General features: G+C 32.8%; 4 protein-coding genes across 5 annotated transcripts in view; 3 read left to right on the forward strand and 1 right to left on the reverse strand.

The window, feature by feature from the left end:
- The first annotated feature begins 2 nt into the window (after positions 1-2).
- Mob4 (MOB kinase activator 4) lies at positions 3-3,517 on the forward strand. Its single transcript, XM_029318352.2, has 4 exons — positions 3-168; positions 796-1,169; positions 1,278-1,412; positions 1,501-3,517. Exons 1-4 carry the CDS (start codon positions 109-111, stop codon positions 1,595-1,597), a joined length of 666 nt encoding a protein of 221 aa, XP_029174185.1. The 5' UTR covers positions 3-108; the 3' UTR covers positions 1,598-3,517.
- The window catches only part of Rpp25 (ribonuclease P protein subunit Rpp25), a 25,643-nt gene continuing 4,080 nt past the window's right edge, over positions 3,023-24,585 (reverse strand). The window contains exons 2-5 of the mRNA XM_029318570.2: positions 4,659-4,772; positions 4,408-4,586; positions 4,241-4,339; positions 3,023-4,117 (exon numbers count right to left, since the gene is read on the reverse strand). Coding sequence (XP_029174403.1) covers positions 3,922-4,117; positions 4,241-4,339; positions 4,408-4,586; positions 4,659-4,772 — 588 coding nt within the window. The 3' untranslated portion in view covers positions 3,023-3,921. The remainder of the gene's footprint in view (positions 4,118-4,240; positions 4,340-4,407; positions 4,587-4,658; positions 4,773-24,585) is intronic.
- Positions 11,081-18,586, forward strand: LOC114943020 (aromatic-L-amino-acid decarboxylase). Its single transcript, XM_029318560.2, has 14 exons — positions 11,081-11,204; positions 13,480-13,712; positions 13,971-14,084; positions 14,312-14,363; positions 14,451-14,521; positions 14,618-14,860; positions 15,137-15,262; positions 15,350-15,588; positions 15,922-16,096; positions 16,193-16,358; positions 16,584-16,636; positions 16,720-16,916; positions 17,014-17,091; positions 17,641-18,586. Exons 2-14 carry the CDS (start codon positions 13,512-13,514, stop codon positions 17,777-17,779), a joined length of 1,854 nt encoding a protein of 617 aa, XP_029174393.1. The 5' UTR covers positions 11,081-11,204; positions 13,480-13,511; the 3' UTR covers positions 17,780-18,586.
- The window catches only part of LOC114943021 (tyrosine decarboxylase), a 6,056-nt gene continuing 2,228 nt past the window's right edge, over positions 20,758-24,585 (forward strand). For both annotated transcript variants that reach the window (XR_003821927.2, XM_029318561.2), the window contains exons 1-3: positions 20,758-20,937; positions 21,797-22,024; positions 22,972-24,422. Coding sequence is in view for 1 of the 2 variants with exons in the window: in XM_029318561.2 (XP_029174394.1) it covers positions 21,824-22,024; positions 22,972-24,422 (1,652 nt within the window). In the remaining variant the exon portion in view is untranslated. The remainder of the gene's footprint in view (positions 20,938-21,796; positions 22,025-22,971; positions 24,423-24,585) is intronic.

The raw sequence follows: 24,585 nt of genomic DNA on the forward strand, positions 1-24,585 counted from the left end.
GAGACGGGGTTCGTGGGTGCATCAGCATCTATCGACGAGACTCGACGAAAAGGTCATCTCCTCGCTAATCGAGCGTGTACCGGTCAGTCAAGTGCAACAACTAGCAAGATGAAGATGGCGGACGGACCTACAATCTTGCGAAGAAACAGGCCCGGAACAAAGGCAGAGGTTATTAATTTTGTTGAAGAAGTATTGCACTTGCATCCGCAGGCGACACTTGATTGTCAGAATCCGCGTTACGCCGACCATATCTTCATCGAATTCCTGACACTTCCTTCCTGCTTTGACACTTCCTCGATGAAAATCAATGAACTCTGTGAGATATATAAATCGAGACACTGTTTACACTACAAAAATAATATTGTCATTCTTTCTCGTAGGGTCGTCCGCGTACTTATAAATATCCTTTTCAAAAATGTAATTTTTGTAATTTTACGATTGTGTTGTATTTTCTCAGCATCCACCAAAGCATAAGAAAAATACATTAGATCATTTATTTTCTTCTTTGTGATACACATTTCTATAAAATTTAAAAATATTGCATATTTTGCTTTTTAAAGCGATGCAAATCTCGTTTATCTCTCGTTTGACATTTTTTGTTCGTTGTGAAAAATTGAAGTAAAATGCGCGAAGTTATTTTATCCTATAATCTATTTTTATATCGCGACGACCTATATAGCAAAGAAATCGATTATTAAGAACATTGACGTAATTTAATTATTTAAATTTAAAACATTGACGTAAATTTAATTATTTTTATCGAGCTTATATGTTCATAGTTGTATTCTGTTGTAGGACTTCAGTAGGTGGCCTGATGAGCCGTTTGAAGAAATGGATAGCACGCTAGCTGTACAGCAATATATTCAACAAATGATCAGAAGAGATCCATCTAATATTGAATTAATACTTAATATGCCGGAAGCTAATGATGAAGGAGTATGGAAGTATGAACATCTCAGACAATTCTGCATGGAGCTTAATGGTTTGGCAGTGAGATTACAAGAAGAATGTCATCCTGAAACGTGCACACAAATGACAGCTACAGAACAGTGGATATTTTTATGCGCTGCGCATAAAACTCCTAAGGAATGTCCTGCAATTGATTACACTCGGCACACGCTGGACGGAGCGGCGTGTTTACTCAACAGTAACAAATATTTTCCTAGCAGGTAATTTCTTTATTTCACTTAAAATATATTACACAATTTATTAAATGTATTTCTAAATAAATTTTTTCGTATAAAAATTTCTAATGTATGAATGTATTTCTTTTTCAGAATCAGCATCAAGGAATCTTCTGTAGCTAAACTTGGCTCCGTCTGCCGTAGGGTTTACAGAATCTTCTCACATGCATATTTCCACCATAGAACAATATTCGATGAATTTGAAAATGAGACTTTTCTTTGTCGCAGGTAATAAGTGCAATGTATGAATATTTTCATATTATCATGCATCAGGTATACATTGTATTATATAAAGGTGCTGTGTGTTTTGTTACAGGTTTACCTCATTTGTGACAAAATATAATCTGATGTCAAAGGATAATTTAATAGTACCTATTATGGAAGGTGATGGCGCAACGGAAAGCGAAGCATAGGACTTAACATTGCGATCATATTGTCCAAAGTCGAATTGCCAGATTTAGTAGGAAAAGTTGATAATTTTCACATTTAACATTTTAATACTTTATGGCAAATATAAATATGACAAAGGTCTTTGAATAAGGTCAGTAAATTTGCTCTTACTTAAAAGCATAAATTTATTACAATCTTTTATCTGTCTCCAATATGGTTAGGTTAAATAGAAATTAACTTTGATGAATGTTTTATCAATAGTTGTGCAATTATCAATATATACATAGTATTTTCTGTGTTTAACCAATCTTTATATTTATTTATCTTTTTAATATTTAAGATCTGAGCAGTGTTTAAAACAGTAGAGAATTCATTAAAACTATTAAAGTCTGTAATAACATATTATATACAGTAATTTAATCTGTTACACTTTTTATATATAATTATATTAATATTAGTAAAATATATAAACTTTACCTTTATGCTATTGAAATTATTAGACACACTGGCACAAATCTCACTATATCTTTATATTTTAAATGTAACAATTATACAACTTTTTTGTGAAAAAAACAATTTCTTTATATGCTAAATATGTGTGATGCAAAAAATATATAACTCATTTACACTTAGTTACATAAGTTAGTATATATATATATAATATATATATAATTGTTTATAAACACTATAATATGTATAAACAAAATTTTTTATGTAATTCTGTTAAAATTCTATTATATTTTTACAAGTTTATTTATCATTAAATATAAAAATAATGCATTTTGTAATAAAAAAAAAAATTAAAATATTTCCGTATAAAGCAAAATTGATGAAATTTTATATTATTTTTATTCTATCTAAAAAGCAGTAAATCTAGCTTTGAAGTGATATAAATATTAAAGTGGCTTGATAAAACAAGTTCCAGTTACACAGAAATTTCCAATAAATTGGAAATAAGGTCTTGAATACGTTTGTTACGTCGATTTGCATAATAAAAATGTGAATTTATATAAACGATTTTACACATTATACGAGAATCGTGTTAGTTTAAAGTAAGCATAATAACCTACATTATGTAGTTGATATTTGTAAAATGCATTGTTTGAAGGAGAGATATAGCGATAAATATGATGGTATAGAGAATACTGTTATATACATTTATTCTACGTAGTGATATCAGTCGCAAAATGTGCTGGCTTTCCTATCCTGTTGTCGATGATACTTTCTACTATTGCAATAAATTGTGGACAGATTGCTCGTTTTATATATATATTGAAGCATAAAACTAAATCGAATCTATAATAACAAAGGAAATAGAATATTGAAAGAGACAGGTGAGTTGCCAATTCGTTTAAGATTTCCAAATATGATAACATATCGCTATAAAATTATAGCATGAATTATTTTAAATAAATAACAGTGAGTGAATCCATTTTTAATGGAAAAAATAGCGACTGCAAAATTAAATCTTATGATAGTGAATAAATGATCGATGACAGGGCGATGAATAATACATGTAATTCTCATTTTGTAAAAGCAGCGTTTACACACGTATTTATCACGAGATTCTTTTATTATATATTGTAAAATAGTATAAGAGAATTGCATGGAAATTGAATCGTAATTCACATTTGACATACTGGTGCAATGTGAAAGTTATACTGCCCTTTATATTTCTGAATGAGATTTTAAACAAAAGACATTGGTTCTGATAAATTGTTTTGTCACATAGATTCTTTTTCTTACCCGATGTAATGGAAAGGATATTGTAGCACTGTATATAAAATTTGTAAGTACAAACATTTGAATTATAATATATTAAATGAATATGATGAGATGTGAGGAACCGATACATTGCAGGAATATATAAATATATATATATATATCTCGTGTGATTGTCCCGTGAAAAATGTACTGATAAAAAATAAACTTTCTATATATAATTTGATTTTTACTTTCCTTTTTCAATTATCATTCAAAGTTAACAATATTTTTTTGAAATTATAAATATAGAAGTCTTTAATTTTTAGTTATTACTTTTTTGCTTTTACTTTTTTTTTATTTAAAACGAGAGAAAAATATTTGAATCGCGCAAACAAAAAAATTGAAAACTAAGAACGATATAAATATATTAATATTCTAATTATACTACAATTTTTTGTAAAGTTAATTTACATGTAAGTCTGTCAAAAAAATTTCATTAAAATCAGATACTGTGAAAGGTCCTCTGTTATAAATTCTAAATTATGTTTTAAATTCTTTTTTGGGATATGTAAATCTAATATTTAAAATCGTATCCAAATTTCTTTCTTTAGCTCTATAATATATTAAAGATATATTATGAATATCAAGATGTACTTTTTTTACTTTTTTTCGAAGAAAATTTCGCATTATTAATCCACTTGTTGTTCCTTTTCTGTCCAATGTTTAATTTTTTTCTAATGAATTGTTCGTTGCAAGGTATATTGTCAACGTTTTTTGTTGGTTTCGATTCCACTGCTTCCTTTTCTGAAAATTCTCCACAATCGTCAGGCGCTTGATATCTAAAGTCAAAAATAAACAATGAAATTTTCAGAAAAATTATATACAAATCTCATGTATTTTTTCGATGAAATTTGAAGGATTATATACATGCGTACATATATATTGAATTTAATAACACTCACCCAAGCTCAGTTATGTCTTTAATATCTTTAGTCAATAAGATATGAATTTCCGGTACTCGATGAGTGTTAATGGTTTTTTCAGTTATTTCTTTTTCGGATCTAAAATCAAACACGAAATTGAATATACACGATACTGCGCCCATTGACACTTGTTTTGACAAACTTACTCGGTATAACATAATTTTGTGACTTGATGAAGACCCTCTTGATTCCTCTTGAAGAGTTCCGCGCAAGAAATGGTTTTTACAATACCTTGTCCGATTCCGGTCCAAACGATGCTATTATAATTGGGAAATTCCTTCAATGCGTAGTCGAGAACATTTCTAATTTTTGTACCGTTCTTCACCTTTTAAAATATATTTCGTGAAAAAAGCATGAATTTTCTAAAGAAAATCCTCTAAAGGATTTGTGAACTTACGTGCATCCAGAGAAATTTTTTTGGTAAATTATCTATTGGCACTTTTGTATTTGTCGACTCTTCTGCCGATTCCTCTTCTCGCTTCAACCTCTTTATTAACTTTGATTTTCCCATCTAAAACGTAAAGAAAAATAAAAATTAGTTTTTATATTTCTTATTCATTAAATGCGCACGATGTGTCAGAGACATTTTAGTCGATAATATTTTATTTATAATTAATTAAAGGCTAACAAATTAATATTAGTTGAAGAGAATGAGTGAATTATATTGATCGAATTTTATCTACGTTTAATAATTAAGCTTTATAAGAATTATAATTAAAATTTTAATTCTATGGATTAATCATCTATATAAATTTTCGATACGAAAAATCAACTTTGGAATAAAATTCCAAAAAGGGATTTGTAGATAAAATTTTTCATCTTATTTAAAGGTGTAATGCAACAGCAAAGTGCATCATTGCAACTTAAAATAGATTTTGGCGCAACAATGGCGAGAGGAAGGTTCTCTTTTTTTTTGAATAAGGTCAGCATAATGTTAGAGGATGCAATTTCAGAAATAGTTGAGCTGTTCTGGAAATCGAAGCGAGCTACGGTGACGTTTAGACATCACGTCTCTCCCTCTCTCTCTCTCTCTCTTTCTCTCTGGCAGTAGGTCATGGGTTCAGTCACAAGGATCGCAGCTTCGCTGGCGTGCCATTCGGAACCATTCATGGAACTTACAGAACGACCTTGTACAGTCGCACGCAGAAATATTTTGCCAATTGTGACGTTTATCTGGGGTTTCCGCGCTCTTAAGGATAATGATACAGACTAAAGAACGCTGAAAGCTTTGTTTCTAGATTTCAGTATCTGTATTCAATCATTTTTTGATCGGGGAACTATATCGCATTATATATATATATATATATATATATATATATATATATATGACAAAATATAATTATATAATATAATAATGCAATATATTCAATAAGATAAAATTATTTAATATAATTATCAAGATAACACATATTTATATAAGAGTTTCTCTGATTAAGAACCACAATAAAAAATATTAAGAACTATCACAATAAGACATAAAATATGTTCGATTAATTATACTATGTGTGTACATTTAGTAAAATTTTATTGTACATAGTAAAATTAATTGAACATATTTTTATATCTATATGGTGGATATTAATAATTTTTATTGTGATAAATATTAATCAGAGAAATTCTTATAAAATTCTTCCAATATTAAATATATTATCCCACGATTATCATGATTTTCAGTAAATTCTGAGAGAAAATTCTCTCTAAGAATAGCACACCACAAAAGAATATTTAACTATATTTTTAATTAGAGGATTTTATATCAAACAAAGTTTAATATATTGCAAAGAATATAATTCAGACTTCGCAACACACATTTGAAATATCGGGGAAAAGGACTTGTTAAAACGATAATGTAAGTTGAAAGATTTTTTAATTTTCTCTGACATTGATTTAATTCGCGTATTATATCCGTAGCATGCTCAAATGTCGCATAACTTGGCATCTCAGACCAATCGCCTTGCATATCTATTGGTCAACAGCGAAGAATCGTTTCAATTTTATATTTTAATATTTAACTAACTTTGTATTTTTAACATCTAACTTTATATTTTAATATTTAATTTTTATGTATTGATAAAGACTGTAGTGCAGTCGAAACGTTTACAATTTATATCGATTCTGTAACGGAATGTTAATTTAATGATTTAACTATTAATAAAAAAATTTTTACATCTTATTTATTTGCTCGTTTAGTTGGCCTACTATATATGATTGTTTAATTTTGTTTAATTTATACGAGCCTTTCATTAATTAAAAGTAATCTAAATATAAAGATATTTCGAATTTTAACAAAAATGTATAGGTATGTAACAAAGTGAAAATTAATCATACCATTGCTGTATGTTTACGAGAATAATAGGGCAAATAGAAAATATGAATAGTCAACTATTATACATATTTAAAAAAGTATCAGAGAGAGAAGAAATTATCTATTACATTTTCAAATACTGTTACATAAAATAAAACTTAAATAATGTAAATTCTTTTTCCATTAATATTTTTTTATTTGACTCTGAATAAAGCTATGGATTTAAATTCAATATGCGGAAAACGTTATCACTTAATATATCAATGACAAAAAATCGAAGAGTAAAATCTTATTATTTATAGCGCAACCCTTCAAAGCAATATTACAAATATAATATTATATATTATAAATTCTTTCAGCAGCTGTATCAGTCCCTTCATTGATATGACTGACGTCATCCTCTGCTTCATTACTTCATATTCGGATCCTCGCCAATTAATATCGACGGTACCAGGGTGGCATCGAAAAAGTCTCGGCTTTTCAGGGGGAGAAAATATATATATATATATATATAATTGATATTACAAATATAATATTATATATTATAATTCTTTCAGCAGTTGTATTAGTCCCTTCATTGATATGACTGACGTCACCCTCTGCTTCATTACTTCATATTCGAACATGATCCTCGCCAATTAATATCGACGGTACCAGGGTGGCATCGAAAGAGTCTCGGCTTTTCAGGGGGGAGAGAACATATATATATATAAAATTGATATTACAAATATAATATTATATATTATAATTCTTTCAACAGTTGTATCAGTCCCTTCATTGATATGACTGACGTCATCCTCTGCTTCATTACTTCATATTCGGATCCTCGCCAATTAATATCGACGGTACCAGGGTGGCATCGAAAGAGAGTCTCGGCTTTTCAGGGGGGAGAGAAAATATATATATATATATATAATTGATCGGAATTCCTGAGCGTATCGCGATGGAAAAAGCATCCTCTCCGTCAACGTAGGAGAGAAAGAGGGACCACCGTAGAACGGAAAGTCCCATCAATATTTTCCAATCAACATTCGATTGCCGGCGATATATAAGCCGACCCCGGTGTCGGCGCGGCCTCGTTCCCGCGGAGAAAACCCGCAACGATGGGGAAAAGGAGGCAAGAGGGTTCAAAGTGTAGGCGTATGCGCGGTATAGTGGTATGCGTGGCATAGTCCGCATAGCGTCGCAACGCCCCGACGCCATATTGCATTATTAAGCACCCCCGCTGGTCGGGGCGACCTCCCTTTCCTCTTTCCCGCGCCGACATTCCGGTATTATGAACGTTTTTATCCCTAAAGGGCGTGAGCGAAAGGACCGACTCCCTGTTGTCGGCCTGCGATCACTGATCCGGGGTTCGTTGCACCCCCTCCCTTATTAGGAGAACATCCGTTCCTTGTAACATCCTTGTCACCACGTCACGTACCCTTTGAAATTGGACATCGAAGGGCACGCGCGCCCTTTGCAGAGTTTACGCAGGTCCTCGATTTTGAATTTATTAATTGAAGGGATCTAAGAATAATGCTTTTCAATACATTCTAAATTGAATTGTTTCGGTGTAAGGGGTCCTATTTTTGCTGAAAATAATTGTTTTTATACATATTTACACTAAAAAAAATTAACTAAATCGTTTAATTAAATACTTTTGTTATATATATAATTGAACATGTAGAAATATTTAAATTAAATCTAAAATGTATATATTTGATTTAAATACTAATATAAGTAGACTAATTATGCTCCATTAACATATAATAGTAATATTAATAGTTGGGGAATCTAAGACTAATGCTTTTTTTATACATTGTAAATTGAATTATTTCACTATAAGGGGTCTTATTTTTGTTTAAAAAAATTGTGTTTACACTGAAAAAAAGTTGTTAACTTGACCAAATCGTTTAATTAAATACTATTTTGTTAATTGAACATGTAGAAATATTTAAGTTAAATCTAAAATGTATATTTGATTTAAATACTAATATATCCTCAATTCACTTAATAGTAATTTAGTTGAATGGTTTAGTCAAGTTAATATTTTTTTTCAATATGTAATAATTATGTATGTATGTATGCATATAATAAATATTATAAAAAAATGTGTTTATTCTCCAAGAAATGACTTGTGCCAACAATTCGAGTTAATTAATTCCAAGTTAATGATATCTCTTTCTAAATTGAAGTGACACGTAATATAAACGCGAACAAAGAAAATTCAATTAACTAGAATTCGCGCTAATTGGTGACCTAAATAAATATGTTGGAGCATATCTATTAAGTGACCAATCTATTTGATCATTTGATAGATGACTATGTCTATTCAAAGGTCATACAATAAAAAGATATGATTTTATTAAAAGTTTTTAAAAAATTAAAAATGTTTTTCTCGAATACCAGAATATATTAATTATAGTATATAATCATGTTTGAATAATTTTTTTTCAAGTTATATTACTAGCACCGTTTTCACTGTGTTAAAATTTTCCGAAAAAACTTTTTGCGAAAATATTGTACATCAATTTCTAATGTTAACATGAATTCAATGATTGCAGTAAGGACACTAGAAAGTATATTTATAACAATTTCGTTATCATTAATACTCTGCATTATGGATCGTTTCGTCGTAATCGATGAATATTCCTTAATCCTTTTAAATTACCGTTCGAGCTTTCCTCGAGCTATAATCACCACGCAAATTGACAATCGACAAATGCCCGCCATCATCGCGGAAGTTAATTTCAGCAGCATTTCACAGAACATGAGGGATCTTATATTTCGATGACGATTCGAACCCGGCTGCTTTTCGAAAGTTAGCGCGCGTTTTGCAAGATCTCGAGCCCACGGATTCTTTAACGCGGGAAAAGCAAGAGAGGTCAAGGGTTTTCCGAACATCTCGCGTATACTTCGCTCTCGGTTTCCTTCTATAAGCGAGAATCAGTCGACGCCTTCTGCAACTGGCACTCTCTTAATAACGATGCCTGCTTACGTTACCTCCTTTTTTCCATCTTAATAAACCACGAGACCGCTAGCATCCAATTTACTCGAGTGAACGAGGCATCTGTACTGGGTGTCTCCAATTATCATACATCTCGCTGATAAATCATACATCCTTCGATTTAGAACCAATTTCTTCTCGGCCAAAATTATTTCTAAATAATTAATGAGAAAAATTATTTTTAAAAGCCTTTTTATCCAAGTTAAATTAACTCAAATTCAGGAAACGAATAAATAAATATATGTATAATGAAATTATATTTTTTTTAGTTAATATCAAATTGATTTTATTCGAAGGTTTTCATTTGAAGCTAAATTACGAAAAGATTTATGTAACATTAAATATTGGAAAATTGTGCAAGATAAGTGATAAATTCTTTCGACATTTCTTATCAAGAATAAGTCGACTTTAAATTGATCAAAGAATTTGTTTAAAAGGTCACCCAGTGCTTTTTCTAAATAACTTGAATAAGAACCTGAAATGGATCGGTCTTCGTCATCAATTTCCAGAAATTTTCCCGTTAAGAGACGGAGGGAAGCGGAAACAATTCCACAATTATTTAAGTATTTCTATCACGTCGTAAAATAAGATTCTTCATTAAAGTTCCTTCCATCAATGTTTTCCGATTTTTGTCTTTTCATCTTTATTCGGAATGCTCTTTCCAAATTTTTTAAATGTTTGTATTATCGTAGTAATATATATTTAATGATTAATTAATAATGAAATCTTAAAAACATTCGTGTATATATATATATATATATATATATATAATTATATGTTCGAGACAAATTTTATGTATGAGAAGAAATAAAAATAAAAATATATTTCTATTGGAAAAAATATTTAAAATATTAGTTCTACTTATTAATTAATATAAGAATAATATATTAATAAGAATAAAGTATCTTTTACATAATATTTATTGCCTTAATTATTTTTCTATAGCTATTACGTAAGCTTCATGATATTTCGCAAAATGAAAATATAAATTTTAATTTAAATGCGAATACATTTCTTTCCCCCATATAAGGAAAATTAGATTAATTTATTTTACATATTTTCTCAATATATAAAATAAATCACTCTAGCATCCATTAAAAGTACAATTTACAATTAGAATGAAAAATATTGAAATATAGTTAATAAATTTTGATTTTTGCCTCTTCACGTCTTTAGTGAGATAATTATCGTGAAATATTTCATAAAACTATGAAAGAAGGTAATGTTTCCTCTCCTTTTTGTGTATGCAGATCATTTAATCTCTCTGCAAGTAATTTCGCATAATTTTCCTATAAAAATTCCTGCAGAGGGTTGATCCTATGATCTTTGGGCCAAATCCAACGCATACACGTAAAGCGACACGCGTATAATTGCGTTGGGACGGGTGTGGAAAGGCAACGTGGGGCGCACATCTTTCACGAAATGACGAAGAAGTCCTGCCGAAGAAGGATGCGTTTGCGCAGGACTCTCCGATGGAATTTTGCGCCCTGGATGCTCCCGACATATATCTGTCGTGGATGGCGAACTATCCCGGATTGTTCAGTTCAGTTCAGCTCAGTCGTCATCCGATCCGACGACGTAAGCTCCAGTCGGTGTGTCAAATCCGATTCTATCACGTCGTATCATCACGTCACTGATATCAGCAACAGGTAGGAGAATGCAAAACGCGTACGCACAAGGCAACCGCGAATTTTGAGATCACGAGTGCGCGAAAGTGACAGTTGCGAGAGATAGATAGCGATTCGTCGTGAAAAAAAAATATTAATTGAATCATTTTCAGCCTGATATTGCTATAGATCAGTTTAACTATCACGAGAATGTGTCAACGTGTCAAACGGAGGTGTCAAACTCGATTCTTAATCGCTTAAGTGACAGGTTTCGAAGATTGCATTTTAAAAGTTCAAATTTGTTTGCGCCCATGATCTCTATTTTATATGAGAAGAGACGTTTAATTTATAATAGAAAAATAAAATCTTCGATAACATTAAGCTAAAAATGTAATGTCGCGATGCAGTTGCACAGTGGGCCAGGACATCAGGAAGTGCCCAAAAGTCGATTCTAAAGATGAGGTCAGACAAATCCTATAATGAATCAATAGTCTAATAATTAAATTAATAATCTTAATAGCTAGTCTAATAATTAAATTAATAATAGTCTTAAGTAATTATTTTGAAAATTTCACCCGATTTGATCGGCTACTTTTCATTTGACAATAATTGAAACTTTCGAAATCATATATGCAATCGAAGATTTTACTTTCCAAATATTTCATATTGATACTGTGTTGTATTTTAGCAAATAAAACATCTTTTATTACTTCCCATTCATTATATAAGCAAATCATTAAAATAGAGTACAAAGTAAATAATGCAGAAATTAAAAAATGGCTTAACTTTATATTCATATATTAACTTCCACTTTATCTGTTTTTGTATAATTTGGAGAATTTTATTTAATAATTCAGGATTGCATGCGCATGCATAAAAAATCGATTTATGCGCATTGCACACTATAAATTATAAGCAATATCAATATTAAAATACAGTTTAGTTTAAAATTGTTGAATAATAAATAATATCTTTTGCAGATCAAGTAAATAAACTTTTTAAGCATTATTATATCTAAGTACACTATAATTATAATAAATAAATTCGTTAAGCATTACCTATCTATAATTATAGTATATTATAGTATATACAATAATTGGAAACTTTTTATTTATACTTTATTTCTACTTTAAAATGCTTTTTAAACATCCATTTAAAATAAGAAAATATAGTAGGAAAAAATAACAGTAAAAAATAGGAAAATAGACATTTTAAAAATAATTTTTTAATATATATATATATATATATATATATATATATATATCGTATATACATATATGTGAAAAAACTATTTTTATTTTTAAAAATTATTTTTAAAATGTCTATTTTCCTATTTTTCCTGTTATTTTTTCCTACTATATTTTCTTATTTTAAATGGATGTTTAAAAAGCATTTTAAAGTAGAAATAATATATAAATAAAAAATTTCCAATTATTGTGTAATTATAGATACATATGATAATGCTTAACGAGTCCATTTTTCTGCATATCACAGAATATATTTGTTTAATTAAGTAAACAAAAAATAATATAATGTTAACCTGCAAAATATATTACATTATTCAATAATTCTAATCTAAACTATATTCTTAAAGTACATATTCGAAGAAATGCAATGATATATAATGTCGATAATTAGCGGAGCCTAAGTTCGGAGCCATAATTCGTTATGATTTGCCTATATAAAAATGGATAATAATGAAATATAATAAACATTAAAATATGTAATCGATATATTGCAGCAATGAGAGTTATTATAACACTATTATTTTGTATCTTATAATAACGTTATTGTTACAAATTAATTATAATCGAATTGTATGTTACTAAATACTAAACCTTTTAACGACAATTTTTTCTAAACGAATTTATATTCAAGCTTCTCTTTCTTTATTATAAAGATAAATAAAATCTTTTAAATATAATAATTTTAAATAATATGAAATTCTGTGTGTGTATTATGATTCAGATTCACATTTCAATAATTATTATTAATAAATACCTAAAATATTTAAAATTTATAATAATAAAATATAATAAAAATATTTCAAACAATAAGATGAACAGAAATTAGATGATTCTCTGTAAAAAAGTTAAATTCCAATTATAAAAGGAAAAATTTAAAACGAATATGTCAACAATGTTGCAAAAATAATTATAAATAATTATGACAATAAATATATGTAAAGATAAAAAAATGTACGAAAATTGAAAATAAAATTATCATGGAAAAATATAAAAAAGATAAAAGAAATTATACCTTTTGAGGAAAACTGAAATTTCAATGTCTTCATTTAATGTCTGCATTCGATGCAAAGGGGTCACCAAAGTGAGCTCGCAATAAGTCATTATGGATATCGAGGAGTTCCGTGTCCGCGGAAAGGAAATGGTAGATTACATCTGCGACTTCATGAGCAATATTCATACCAGGAGAGTCACTCCGGATGTCGGTCCTGGCTATCTTAGGCCTCTACTACCTTCGGGGCCGCCGAATGACCCGGAATCATGGGACGAGATTATGAAGGATGTGGAATCGAAGATTATGCCAGGCGTGAGTATTCGCGAGATTCGGAAAGCACTAATTCAATTATGAATACCAGAAATATTCTAAATAGCAAAACTATTGCGATATCCAGTTTCAAACAGAACTTTTCTTCTTAATTGAATTTTCTTTATATTAAAATTGGATATTGCAATTTTCTCATATTAAAAAAAAAGTATTTCAAAATGTTTGTACATATGGAAAATTTTGTAATGACTATAAGAAAAAATGGGGGGGTTTCTACGAAACGCACAAACTATTTTCTAGATCACGCATTGGCAGCATCCAAGGTTCCACGCCTACTTCCCGGCGGGAAATTCCTTTCCCTCTATTCTCGGTGATATGCTGTCGGATGCCATAGGCTGCATTGGATTTTCTTGGGTGAGTGAGAAATCTCTTTGAGTAATTTAAGGAGTTCTAAGTAAATGCTTGCAAAGTTAATTAAACAAATCGTGGCTTGACGCAACGACAAAGTGGCGATCCGAAGTCAGAATTCGATTTTCTCGCGAATCTCAATTTCTCATCTGATCTTGGCATCAGATCCTTATGACGGATCGCTCGCAATTATTTACCTGATCGCTCCCAAAATAGAATCTTATTTGTCTTAGGCGGCCAGTCCGGCCTGCACGGAACTGGAGACGATAGTCTGCGATTGGTTCGGTAATTCTCCCATATGTGATATTTTGTCAAAACAATTTTGCGAACGATCGATTTACGGGAGTGATGCATCATCTTTCTGAATTGTAGGCAAGGCGATTGGATTACCAACGGATTTCCTGTACTTTAGCGAGGGCAGTAAAGGTGGAGGCGTTATAGAGGTGCGCGAAAAAAAAGATAATAAGAATTTTCGGAATGAGCAACAAGCTGTAGGTCATTCTTGAGAGTACACTTTATGTGGATCATCCTGTACACAGGGCTCGGCATCGGAATGCATTCTCGTGTGCATGCTGGCTGCAAGAGCGCAAGCAATTGCGAGACTCAAGGAATCTTCAGCGCATGCACACTTGGACGAGACCGCGCTGCTCGGGAAGCTGATGGCATATTGCAGCCGGGAAAGTCATAGTTCCGTCGAGAAGGACGCTATGATATGCTTCGTGAAATTGCGTATTCTCGAACCGGACGAGAAGAGCGTGCTTCGCGGAGAGACCTTGCGACAAGTGCGTAAAAATCCATCGTATCAATGTTCTTAAAAAATGTATGCATAAAATTAATTATAATCCAATCATTTATAGAAAATTATATATGAAAAATGATACGATTAAATTATCATATTCAATGATATAATTATAGAAATTCGTGTAAATATTATCACTTGATTCATATAAATAATTTCATAACTTGTTACTGATTTCGTATAATACATTCTGATTAATTGATAAATAATTTCATAACTTGTTACTGATTTCGTATAATGCATTCTGATTAATTGATAGGCGATCGAAAGTGATGCAGCCGAAGGCTATGTTCCCTTTTTCGTCTCAACGACTCTAGGTACAACCGCCTGTTGTTCGTTCGATAATCTTAAGGAAATTGGACCGGTCTGTAAAAAATATCCAGGGGTACGTGTTAAAAATTCAAATTATCTATGCTTGTGAGAAAGATTTAGCTAGTTTAATTCGTCCTTTTAATCGAGAATTCGATTGCAGATCTGGCTCCACGTGGACGCCGCTTACGCCGGAAATGCTTTCATCTGTCCAGAATTGAAATATCTTATGGCCGGCGTCGAATACGCCGACTCCTTCAATACCAATACCAACAAATTTCTATTGACAAATTTCGATTGTTCCTGCCTCTGGGTTCGCGATAGATTTAAGCTTACCAGCGCACTCGTCGTGGATCCGCTGTATCTCCAGCACACACACGCGGATACAGCTATAGATTATCGGTTATATTACAATCAATTAATTTAGCAGAAGTGTCAAAGTCACTATTACATCATAATTTTTTTTTTAAATTGTTACTTCACTGTAATTTTATTTTCATTCTGCTATTGTTATTAGAATTGATCGATAACACGACCAATTCTAATTCTTCATTATATTTAGTTATTATTACATTTTATTTTAATTATAATTTATATTTTTAGAGAACAGATATCGATCCATAATAGAATGCTAAAAATACTTTAGATTAATAATAATATTTTAATAGTTGAAGACTAAGTAATTATTGACGCAAACTTTTAGTACTGTAAACATGCTGTTACATATTGTTACAGACACTGGAGTATAGCACTGAGTAGACGATTTCGCTCATTAAAATTATGGTTCGTATTGAGAACCTACGGGATATCCGGTCTACAAGGCTACATTCGAAATCACGTCAAACTTGCTAAAAGATTCGAGAATCTCGTTAGAAAAGATTCTAGATTCGAAGTTTGCAATGAAGTCGTGGTAAGAGAATATTTTTTAGCATCGTATACTGTATTCCTTATATATATATATAAATCATATTCACATGATTATATTTATATATTATGTTTATCATAGCTGGGATTGGTATGTTTTCGCGCTAAAGGCAGCGATAAACTGAATCAAAAATTATTGAGCACGATTAATGATTCGGGAAAAATGCATATGATCCCGGCTCGAGTAAATCAACGTTACACGATACGTTTTGCACTCGCTGCACCTAATGCAACTGCCAGAGATGTTGGTAAATTATTTTTACACTCGTCTTCTAAGGTTTTCTTAGACATTTAATCTTAAAATATCTCTTAATACAATTTTCTTTAAAAACATTGTATTTCAGTTGACAGTAAAAATGATTAAAGAATATGATAGCGCGAATGTATATTATTTTATTATATTATTTTCTGTTTAAAGAAATGCATGAATCGTCAACTTGAATTAATTCTACAAATTATAATTCTTGTTTAAGACATGGCTTGGAACATTATAACGGACTATCTATCCGAATTATTGGAATTCAACGTAAGTTGGAATATGATTATTTTAATATGTTATGAGAAGGAAACATTTTTACATATCTTTGTCATCGTGTATTTATACTTCAGGACGTAATGGATGAACTGGCGGATATTCGCGAGAAGAAAAGAAAGGCTACTTTGGAACAGAGAAGATCCTTCTTCGTACGTATGGTGTCTGATCCTGCGATTCAGCCAGGATTCACAAAAACTCCGAACAGGACAGGAGCTAAGCTCGATACGCAGGCAACAATAGGCGGTATCGGATCAAATCCTCAATATGGAGCGTAAGATGATTATATCGATTTTTTATTTATGAGTTATTAGAATAAATTATCCAATCGTGAACATAAAATCAGAATTATGAATTTGTTTTATTTTTAGGAAATCTTGGATATCTTGGCCGCTTGCTTATCTCATGCAGGCGAAAGAAGCTGCTGATACCAGCGAATTATCACTCAGGTATATTCTCTCTTTCTCTCATTACATAAATCTTAGAATTCGACACATTGATATTAAAATTTGTCACATTAAAAAAATCTGGTCACAAATCTAACGCTAGAAAACATTGCATTATCGTACAAACGATAATGCAATGTAATGCTTCACCTTCCGATATCGATATCTCTACCTTTCCACTATTATACACAGGAACAAATAGTGTCTTTTCCCTTATCACCGCTATTATATCGATCGCTACTATAATGACATTTGACTCCATTGAAAATCCAAGTCCAATACTGAATGTTCCACAAAGTATTGAGATCGAAACACGACGCTATCTATGTTTAGACATTGCATTCAGCTGACTCTTCTTTTCTCTTCAATTATGACCTTTTATTTCTCTTATTTTAATTAAAAAAATAAAAAAAGCATTTTAAAAGGTTTTCACTATGGACAACGGCAGTGAAAATTTTGCAGGAGTTACAGTTTATCGATTATCACTGTATATACGTTATCCACTGTCTTATTATATATCTTTATATCACATCTTGGATTCTGCGCGTACAGGTTTCGCCACTTGGACACGATGGTGCGCCTGAAGACCGGCGGTACCGGAAGTCGTCGCGGCAGCAGTAACGGATGCAGCCCGGATCCGTCCCCGTCTGCTTCGCCCTCGCGCGGCAGGTCACCGAATGGCAGGGCGTAATTTGCGTAACATCGATTTTGTTTTTCCTCGTGAGGAGTTCTCCTTTGAAACGTATGCCGATCGCGATGGACAACTCCTCGTGATCCGAAACCCTGTTTCGCGTTCCAAGAAGACGGGGAAGAAATCTGCTAGCTAACAATTTACATCGGGAATTGAGATACTGCCGACAATCTCAATATCTTAAAGCCCACCTTAGATAACTTACAGATTATTTGGGACGGAAATAATTCTTTCTATAATTTTATGTATAGAATTGTAAATATATAATTATAAGAAACAAGTCTCACGTTAAAACTAATCTCAGATTTTAATTATACATGAACGTCTGATTACAACTTTTAAATTATATAGAAATTATTTCATTCTTTGTTATCTGTCTTTTCGGGACGTTGCTAACTAATTATAATTATATATAATTAAAATTATATATACTTAATCGTGAATTACGATTATTAAATCTGTTGATTGTATAACTTCTTAAAGCATTTTGTTGATAAAAAAAATTGTACTTTAATATTTAATCAATGTATTTTAATCTTATGTAATTTTAATCCTGCAAATGTTATTCATATTGCTCGATATCAAATTATATATATAGAATGTTGTCTTAAATTCTATCGCGAATTATAGATAAAATGGGCTTAAACGGAGAACAAACTCTGCGCGAAATTGCTCACTGAAGGATACAATCAATGAGATGTTGCCGAAATCGCCCCATGATATGTTTGACTCGATAAAAAATTAAAAATTGAATAGAAATTAAATACGTTTCAGTCTCAATTGTGTAATTTTTTTAAAAATCCCTAAACGATGTAAATTCCAAAAACATTTATGATGTGTTACGATATATATTTTGAAAAACAATTAAAATGTTTTTAATATCTTACTATAAGATTCTTGAATGTGTAAAAATCTTTAAAAAATGGATTGAATTATATAAAATAATATAATCTCTTAAGTTGGATTTCATCAACATTATGTATATACATATATAAAAAAATTTAGAAGAAATTGATAACATTACAGGACAAAGTTTATTAACTCAAGTTTAGACGAAAAATTTTATCGCGATAATAAAAATGAAATATTTCTTAAATTTTCGTTAATTAAAAAAACAAAGAGAAAGAGAGAAATTCTTACAATTTAAAACTATTTCTAATAGAAATATTATGAGTGCTTCAACGTTTTGTCAGAAAAATATTGATTTCAAGACAGTTAAAAAAAATCATGAGAAACATTTAGTAAGTAATTCTGCGACAACCCATGTATATCGACGGTTTCAGGTTCGCTAATTTCGTCGAAATCGCCATTATAATACATGCGCAAAAGGGCTGGCTGTCGAACACCAACACGAACTCGGTTTAATTACTTCTCACGCGTTCACGGGCATCGAAGCTCTCTACCGGGATCCAATAAGGGGGATCCAATTCGAAAAACGACGGATGCGAGTAGATCATGCGTGAAGGTGGCGATGAGAAAACGAGCAGTGGTCGATGTATGTGTGTATGTATTACGAAGATTGACCGGTGACCTGTCACCGCTTCCACAGGGTGTGTTGTAAATGTAGGTGAAGAGTAAATGTCTATTAATAAAACGATGGAGAGATGGGGACAGGTGGGTGAGAACTTACCCCCTATGCGCGCAAGCACGATACACTTGTGTATGGGGAGCTTATTCAAACGGCGACCCCGCTATATAGAGACACCACAACCATTGATGCTGGGTTTGCTACATCAGCTTTCCCGAATTTTCGCATTCTATTTGCATCGCGCGTCGATCAAAGAGACATTAGGAAAAAATCGATCCTACATAGGATATAATGGAAACAATATGATTACACAAGGTCGTCTAAATCTCACAATCTGTACTTATTGGTGAAATTACATTCGTTTTATTATTAAAGACATTGAACATGCGAAGGAAAGCTAGCTTCAATCGATCCTATAACAATGATTATCGAAAATCGTAAGTCACTGATAGTGGAAATATAAATGAGAAGCTATAACAACGATTATATGAAAAATTGTAAGTCGTTGGTAGCGGAAATATAAATGAGAAACATTGTAGTTAATTTCTATCGTATAGACAGTATACGTTTAGAAAGAATTTGTTGAAAAAATATGTATAACAAGACGATATATTATTATGTATGTGCCAAAAGATTAAATGTCTTAACGCTTAAGAAGACAACTCGTAATATTAATTCATTTACCAACTTTATATAATGCATTATAAAACTGATATAAATTTATATTCTCAATATTATTTGTATTCAGTAAGTCTAGCTGATTTATTATTTGTTCAATTTATATAAAATATCTAAGTTTCTATTTAAAAAATTATCTCTTTCTTTGTGTATCAATTATTAGCAATAATGCAATAGACAAAGAATTTTTTTTCTTAGAATTTACCCTAAAAATCATGGTAATCATGAGACCACATGGTATTCAAAGAATTTTATAAGAGTTTTTTTATTAATATTTACCATAATAAAAAGAATTAATATCTACTACAATAAGAAATAAAATACGTTCAATTAATTTTATTTTAAACATGTTAATTTTTTATTGTAGTAAATATTAATCAGAGAAACTCTTATAAAATTTTTCCAACCATATAGTCCCACAATTACTATGATTTTCAGTATAAAAATATTAAATGTTCGTTATTATTGGTTTTCCTTAAGATTTCATTCTTAAATCATATTAACATTGAGAGGTATTCAATGCTTCACATTAATGATCCGTAACAAATTAGGGATCAGACTGATTAAAAATAATCACTGCTGGTCTAAAATACGTTATAGGAAGGTACTTTCGATTAGAGAGAATCACCTCTTTTATAATTGATGTTTATGTAAAAAAATAAATTTCATGAAATTTTCTCCCTAGTCTGTTCTGTCTCTTCTCTCTCTCTCCTCACCTTAATTTTATCTGCGTGATAGCAGGGACGTACGGAGCAGAGACGCGCATAAAACTGACCGGCGCTTCGGCAGGTGCTACTAGTCTCTCGTCTGACGTGGTTCGCGGCAAATGTTCGATACGTGCGAGGAAAAATCCCGCGGCACTCGAGTTACGGGAACGAAAAGTTCGCGCGACTGAGGGAGCCGATTTCCCGCCAAAGTGGAGCGATTTCTCGAACGGTAGCGGAAACAAAACGTGAGTGAACCAACGAACTTGTACGTCGAATCTCTTCGACGTCGTCGTTTTTGCCATTTATTGTTCGACTCTTAAAAACAAGCGATATGACTTTTGAGACTTGAAAAAAATCATACATAAAAAATTGAATTTTTATGTTTACGTAAAAATAATTTAGTATAAAGAATCGACTTTTCTTTGCCAAAGTATAGTGATTTTTCAAGCCATAACAGAAGGGAAATGTGAGATCGGCTGACTAACATGGTTCTGTTCGCTATTCGCTTTCTCGACTCTTCAAAAAAATTGTGTCCTGAAATCTATATTTATTTAAATTACAGCAAAATTAAATACGTTTTATTTATTAAACAAAAGAATATGAATTGAAGATGAAAACTATTGACAGGAGATAATAAAAATACCCGATTACATCTTTACGTTTTGAAATCACAGAATATTCTGGAATTTAGATATTCGTGAATATACAAAATTAGAGCAGAATATATCTGGTCTTTGTTTTTGCTCGAAGTTGCTGTAATATTTATGACGTGATACCTCGTGTGTAATTAATTGAATGCACGAGCATTCCGCGACATTACTTTCATAATACTTTCGCGGATTATTATTAGATGTATTCGCCGATAGCACATTTCCTTTTGCTCGAAAGAATTAATTCGCCGCGAAGAATCCTCGCAAGAGCACGGAAGAATTGATCTTTTTCTAAAGCAAATATAGAAGGATAACAGGCGCATCGGCGTGTTGATAGAAATGTTAAAAAAAGTCACGAACACACGCGATGTATAATCAAGCGTGTTTAATCAGGCGAGCGTTTGCTCAGTCTGTCCCCGACACGCATGTCCTTACGAAAATCGCTACTTTTCAGCCGAGGGGGGTTTTTTATTCTGGCATCATGAACATCGATGAATTTCGTGTGCGCGGCAAGGAGATGATCGAGTACATCTGCGAGTATATCCGGACGTTGGAGGGTAAAAGGGTGACGGCGAACGTCGATCCCGGCTATCTAAGACACCTGATGCCGAAAGAGGCGCCTTTCAAGCCGGAATCATGGGACGCCATCATGAGGGACGTCGACGGCAAAATAATGCCTGGAGTGAGTTATCTGCGATTATCGATTCCCCTTCTCTCTCCCCCGCCATTGATTTCAACCCTTCCCTTCTCCCCTTCCGATATAAATAATATTCGTGCACGTGAAAGAGAGAGAAAAAAAAGAGATAAGATTCTATCGCCTTGCCGTTCTCATTCTCGGCTGTTTACAAAACTGATGACATGACGTTCGATAGATAAGAGTCGTATTTTGCATTAACGGAAAGTTTGTTTCATAGATATATGCCCTTTGAAAAAGTTGAACAAAAGTTAAGGTCTAGTGCCGTGATAGAAAAACACGTGTATTATGTAAACCATGTAGGAGTACGATTACTAGGAGTACGATAATTTTAAACAATAACAAATTTTCACACACAAATTATAATATGATGTCATAGAAAATTATCTCAGAAAATTTACGGTATATATAAAATTTTCATTCAAAATTTAAAATATATGTCTAATTGTAAGATGTAAATTTTAATGGAAATTTCAATGAAAATTGTTGATTAAAAAACATATATCTCTCAATATCAGAATTAACGTGATATTTAGAGTATGACGAAATATAAGTCTTATAAATTACCAAATGAGATAGAATAGATTCTTAAAAGTAAAAGTAATTTCAGTGACAATATATACAGTCAGCTGAGTATTCAGTCGGTTGAAAAATTGAAGGACAACAGCAACGTCACAACGTTTCGATCTTTATAGTTTCGAAGAAGACAACAGCTTCGAGAAACGATGTATCGCGCGACTTTTTCCGCAAACTCCGCTTCCGCAAAGTCCGTTCTTAATCCAATGCAACGTTTTTATCGTCGGTGACAATGGAGTTGTTTCTGTCAACCGGTATTTCCGCCATTTCATCCCATTCTTTTCATGGATAAATCAATTTCAAAACATAAAGTAGGTTACCCGACTTATCCTGGTACGCGAAAACAATGCTTTTTGCAGATCACTCACTGGCAGCATCCGCGATTCCACGCCTACTTCCCGTCTGGCAATTCCTTCCCTTCGATCCTCGGTGATTTGCTGTCAGACGCGATCGGCTGCATCGGTTTCTCGTGGGCGGCTAGTCCAGCCTGTACTGAACTTGAAACCATCGTGTTGGATTGGTACGCCAAAGCGATCGACTTGCCACCTGAGTTCCTGTCCGAGCAGAAGAGCGGCGGTGGCGTGATTCAGGGCTCGGCCTCCGAGTGCATCCTGGTGACGATGCTGGCGGCGCGCACGCAGGTGATTAAGATGCTGAAGGAGCAGGAACCCAATACGGAGGATTCGGCGTTCCTGCCGAAATTGGTGGCCTACTGCTCTACGGAGTCGCACTCGTGCGTTGAGAAAGCGGCGATGATCAGCCTGGTGAAGTTGCGGGTGCTCGAGCCCGACGAGAAGGCCGCTTTGCGCGGTAAACGGCTCGAATTGGCGATCAGGGAGGACGTGGCGAATGGTTTGGTCCCGTTTTACGTATCCACTACTCTGGGAACTACCGGTTCCTGCGCCTTTGACGATCTCGTGGAGATCGGGCCTGTTTGCAAGCTCTATCCCAACATCTGGCTCCACGTGGACGGCGCTTACGCTGGCAACGCCTTCATCTGTCCGGAAATGAGGCCGTTCATGGCCGGCATCGAGCACGCTGATTCCTTCAACACGAATCCGAACAAGTGGTTGTTGGTGAATTTCGATTGTTCCTGTCTGTGGGTGCGTAATCGAATGAAGCTCACGTCGGCGTTGGTCGTCGATCCGCTTTATCTTCAACACGCTCGCTCCTCAGAATCGATCGACTATCGTCATTGGGGCATCCCTCTTAGCAGACGATTTCGGGCGTTGAAGCTCTGGTTCGTCATGAGATCGTACGGTATCTGCGGTTTACAGAAGTACATCAGGAATCACATAAGATTGGCGAAGCGATTCGAGGCGCAGATGAAGAAAGACAGGCGCTTCGAGATCCTGAACGACGTGCGGGTCGGCCTGGTGTGTTTTCGATTGAGGGAGAGCGAAGAAATGAATCAGGAGCTGCTGGCCAACATCAACGCATCCGGTCGGTTGCACATGATACCGGCCCGTGTAATGGGCAAATATATCCTGCGTTTTTGTGTGACGAAAGAGGATGCGACTGAAGATGATATCGATTATGCGTTAAACGTGATCGAGGAACATGCCACGGAAGTGATGCTGGCGCACTACGAGGGCACGGAAGATGAGTACAGAGCGAAGGGTCCAAAGAGTCCGGCCGCTCTCGACAAGAAACTCGTCCGAAAGTTCAGTTTTACCAGGAGTGTTACCAGAGATGCCTACAAGCGATCCATCTCCAAGTCTAGTCTACACGATGGTGCGACGCCCATCATGGTCGTCGATGACAACTCGCAGGTCGATACCATCGACGATGATCGTTTCTGCAATAGCAGGTACTGCTATTTTTCTTGGAGTATTGAGCGTCTATCAATAGTCCATCGATTATTTATTCTTTTTTCTCTTTGTTATTTTCTTTTATGTTCTTCTGTCTTCCTTTCACTTTCTCTGTTTATTTATTGCTATCTTTAGTGTAATTATTATTTATTTTCTTCGTTT

Source organism: Nylanderia fulva, unplaced genomic scaffold (genome assembly GCF_048542155.1).
Source record: "Nylanderia fulva isolate GAGA-0341 unplaced genomic scaffold, ASM4854215v1 Scaffold2, whole genome shotgun sequence".
NCBI classification, from domain to species: domain Eukaryota; kingdom Metazoa; phylum Arthropoda; class Insecta; order Hymenoptera; family Formicidae; genus Nylanderia; species Nylanderia fulva.